Genomic DNA, 3,655 nt, shown 5'->3' with positions numbered 1-3,655 from the left:
TTCCCTGATCGACGTTGCAAACAGCCAACCAGGGTGAAGCAGTTGGCGTTGCAAACGGCCAAAGCAATCGCTCATGCTTGAGCGGCAATAGTACCCGCGACCGGGTGCAATGACTACTGATTGGCGTCGCAAACAGCCGACCAATAGTATGCAATTTTAAGCAGAGATAGTAGCAGCAAAGCAACCAGTTGAAGGAAGCTGTTCCCAGAAAACCAGCACACGGCACCCCAGCAAGCGTTCACCACCAATGCACGAGAGCTAAGAACAAGTGATTAAGGCACGAGATGGATAAAGGTAGGCATGCAGATGGATGAAATCCAACGCAGGTTCTCAATACGGCAATTTAGCAATGACAGTCGGTACCTGTATGTCAAGGCTATATTACATCGACTGGAATGGCAGCACTGCTCGATCTGGTTGTGCTTGAGCAGCTGGGGCGAAACGTCGGAATTCCTCCATGCAGAAACGAGACAGCGAATCGGCAATGCAGTTAGACTGGCCAGCAATGTGAGCAGCAGTGACGGTGAAATTGAAGCGGGCGCACACAAAGAACAGCTCCCTGATCAGGGTCATCACTGGCGGTGACTTGGATGTGCCGGAGCGGATGCAATCTACCACAGCCTTGTTGTCGCAGTGCATTGTGATACGAAGCTGGCGCCATTCCTTGGCCCACGTGCAGCACGCTGTGACCAACGCGTAGAGCTCCTTCCACTCAATGCTGTGAGTGAGTTGCTCAGGCGACCAGGTCCCTTGAAGCCAGCGGCCGCTGTTGAATGCGCCCCAGCCCAGGGTGCCACTGGCATCAGTGAACAGCTCCAAGTCTGGAGATGGTGTCCAATCTGGGAACAGGAAGAATGATTTTCCGTTCCATTGTTCCAGGAGCCGTAGCCACCATTGGATATCTTCCTGGCACTCGGTAGTCAGACTGATGCGGTAGTGAGGCTGCTGGTAGCGACTGCAAATAGACCACAGGCGCCGCATAAATGTCCGGCCGGGTACAATGACTCTTGCAGCGAAGGAGAGTTTCCCCAGAAGAGATTCGAGTTCGCGCTGAGACATGGTGGGGTTGATGCTCGCTGCAGTCAACAGGCGCTTGATGTCGGCCAATTTGTCGTCAGGGAGCCGGGCTTCCATCTTCTCACAATCCAGGATAATGCCCAGGAATGTCAGGGTTTGAGACGGGCCTTCCACCTTTGCAGGCGCGAGCGGGACTCCGAGGTATGAGAATGCACGGAGAAGAATGGCCAGCTGCCGATTCGCCACTGCCTGGCCCACGCTCACGCACAAGTAGTCGTCCAGGAAATGCAGCAAATTAGGGATGGAGAATTCGTGGTGCATTATCCATTCGATGGTGGCTGCCACTGCATCAAATACCGCCGGGCTAGAGCGGAGCCCAAATGGCAAGACACGGTCGTAGTAGTACTTCCCCTGCCACAGGATGCCGAGGAGATGCCAATCCTGTGGGCGGACAGGTATTTGACGAAAAGCACTCTTCACATCGAGTTTAGAGAGATAGACAGAAGACGGGGAGGACATAATGATGTTAATGGCTTCATCAATGCTGATGTACTGCAAAGAGAAAGGCTCGGCAGGGATCCCGTCGTTAACGCTGGAGCCGGCAGGGCTGGACAGGTGGTGTATCAAGCGTAGCTTGCCATTCTTTTTCGGAACAGCGCCAATGCCAGAGCAGTACATAAATGGGAATGGGGGCGAGTCAAATGGGCCAGCCGTGTAGCCGGCGTTGCAGGAAGCGGTGAGCTGTGCAGACACAAATGCAGAGTGCTGGAATGCTGATGAGAGGTTGGACGAGTGCTGGTTAGTTATGCGGTTGCCGGTAAAGCCAATGTCAAAGCCGCAGCGGAGGCCGTTAAAGGGGCACTCCGGCTTCATTTTCGACGCCGAGTTTTCGATGCCAAGACGAAGGTTGGTGAAAGAGAAGACGCCTCGAACAAGGACGAGTCTCCAGAAGCGATCGAGTCGAGCAGGAAGACGACTTTTTGAATTTCGCCGAGCGAGCGCTGATGACGTAATGAGGGATCAGCTTGCCAGTGAGAATGCATCTGCGCACATACATTTCGCATACTTTTTGGCCAATTTTCAATCGAAGAGGGGGTTGTTTTCTATGTTCTCTCAACGTCGTGAGCGATCCCGTCTTCTATATCCTTCCAGGTACCCTGAAGGTCCTCCAGAGGAGAATGTATCTCCAGCAAAGCGTTGTTGATCCGCTAAATTCGTCTTGAGACATATTCACCCAGTGCAGTGCTGATAAATGTAGAATGTTGAATCTGTGATAATTCTCGACGATGGAGAGAGAGGTTGATAGCCGCTGTCGCAGGGAAAGTGAAGCTGCTGGAAGTAACAACGGGGAGTTTGTTAGCATCACATGAGCATCCAGACTTCAAAGCAGCTTGACGGAATCGGGGAGTACTGACTATTTGTCTCGCCCTCAGTTTAGTGAATTTTATGACCAGAAATTATTCGATCAGGATCCCTTCTACAAGATGTGTAGTGTAGTACAGGTGATTTCTGAACTTGACGATATGGAGACGGACCAGTAGACCTACCAACAACGTGTACCTGCAGGAAATTCACCCAAGGCTATTGCTATCCTCTTCAGTGGCTGTTGTTTTTTAGTAAAAATATGTTCACTTCTCTCAACATACTCCTGCATGGCAGCAAGAAGGTGCGCTATGGAATTCAACGCCACAATCTTCGCCCAGCTGTGGATGAAGCATGGTCAAGTCATGGCAGTACACATACTTGAAACAGATGAGAAATTGAAGTTCATTTGTGATGGGAAGTTTGACAGCCCCAGTGACCGAGTCAAGCGTTGTCTTTTGCCGTGGCACAAATTGCTGAAGAATCCGAGATGGTCTTGGAATTATGCACATGGATACTACCAGAAATAATGGTGGCATGAACCATTGTGGAATGGGACAGTTCACGGAGAATACTGGAATAGCTCAAGTATCTCTAGGTGATTGTAAATCCTGTTCTGGCTGATAGCTTCGGCCTGCTGCGCCCGTCCATGTACAATGATGGTAACATGCATTTCTGTTTTCTACATATTTGCTGGCTTCTGTACTGTGGTATTACAGTTGCAGGTCCCTTTATATATATAGAAATATGTTCAACCCCCCCCTCCCCCTCCCACATTATAAATATGAACTAACAATTTCACTGTTGGACTCGCCGGCGGCTACAACATATAGAGAGCAAAGGATTAATTTATAGCAAAGAAAAGGACCAGGGGACTACAAGTTCCGCTATAATGTCCACGAACAATTTAACTGTATTTGAAATAATTTTGTTTGATACCCTGAGAACTCTGAAACTTTGCAGCACTGTGGATTATATGTGGATACAACATTTATGGAAGGAAAAGTGGAATATTATAACACATTGTTAACATAATTATAGCACTGTTGAGATTGTGAGCACATTCCAATCAGCACTCTACATATTTATAAGCGGTGGCAATCGTTAGGAATAGGTCATGAGTTGTCAGAGTGCTCTAGTATATGAGAGAATGTTTTGTTTGTCTAATCGACGGCTCGTTTGAAGCCAGAGTTGTTTGAACTTGTTTCAGTCGACTTGATTCTAGACCGTAGTCGAAGGAGTACTATGAAGTGTACACCAGACGTAGTCCGAAAGG

At 49.1% G+C, this 3,655-nt stretch overlaps 1 protein-coding gene across 1 annotated transcript; it reads right to left on the bottom strand.

Moving 5' to 3' along the window:
* Positions 1-381: 381 nt before the first annotated feature.
* On the bottom strand, positions 382-1,338 carry LOC135816986 (uncharacterized). The gene has a single exon (XM_065330091.1). It carries the CDS (start codon positions 1,336-1,338, stop codon positions 382-384), a length of 957 nt encoding a protein of 318 aa, XP_065186163.1.
* Between the last annotated feature and the right edge of the window lie 2,317 nt (positions 1,339-3,655).

The sequence above is a fragment of the Sycon ciliatum genome, chromosome 5, assembly GCF_964019385.1.
Source record: "Sycon ciliatum chromosome 5, ocSycCili1.1, whole genome shotgun sequence".
Taxonomy (NCBI): domain Eukaryota; kingdom Metazoa; phylum Porifera; class Calcarea; order Leucosolenida; family Sycettidae; genus Sycon; species Sycon ciliatum.
Note: the sequence above shows the minus strand (reverse complement) of the source record. Positions and strands in the feature narration are given on the sequence as shown.

Bases quoted from the DNA above. Each gene is read 5' to 3' on its own strand.
- LOC135816986 (XM_065330091.1), bottom strand. From the start codon at position 1,338: ATGCACCACGAATTCTCCATCCCTAATTTGCTGCATTTCCTGGACGAC.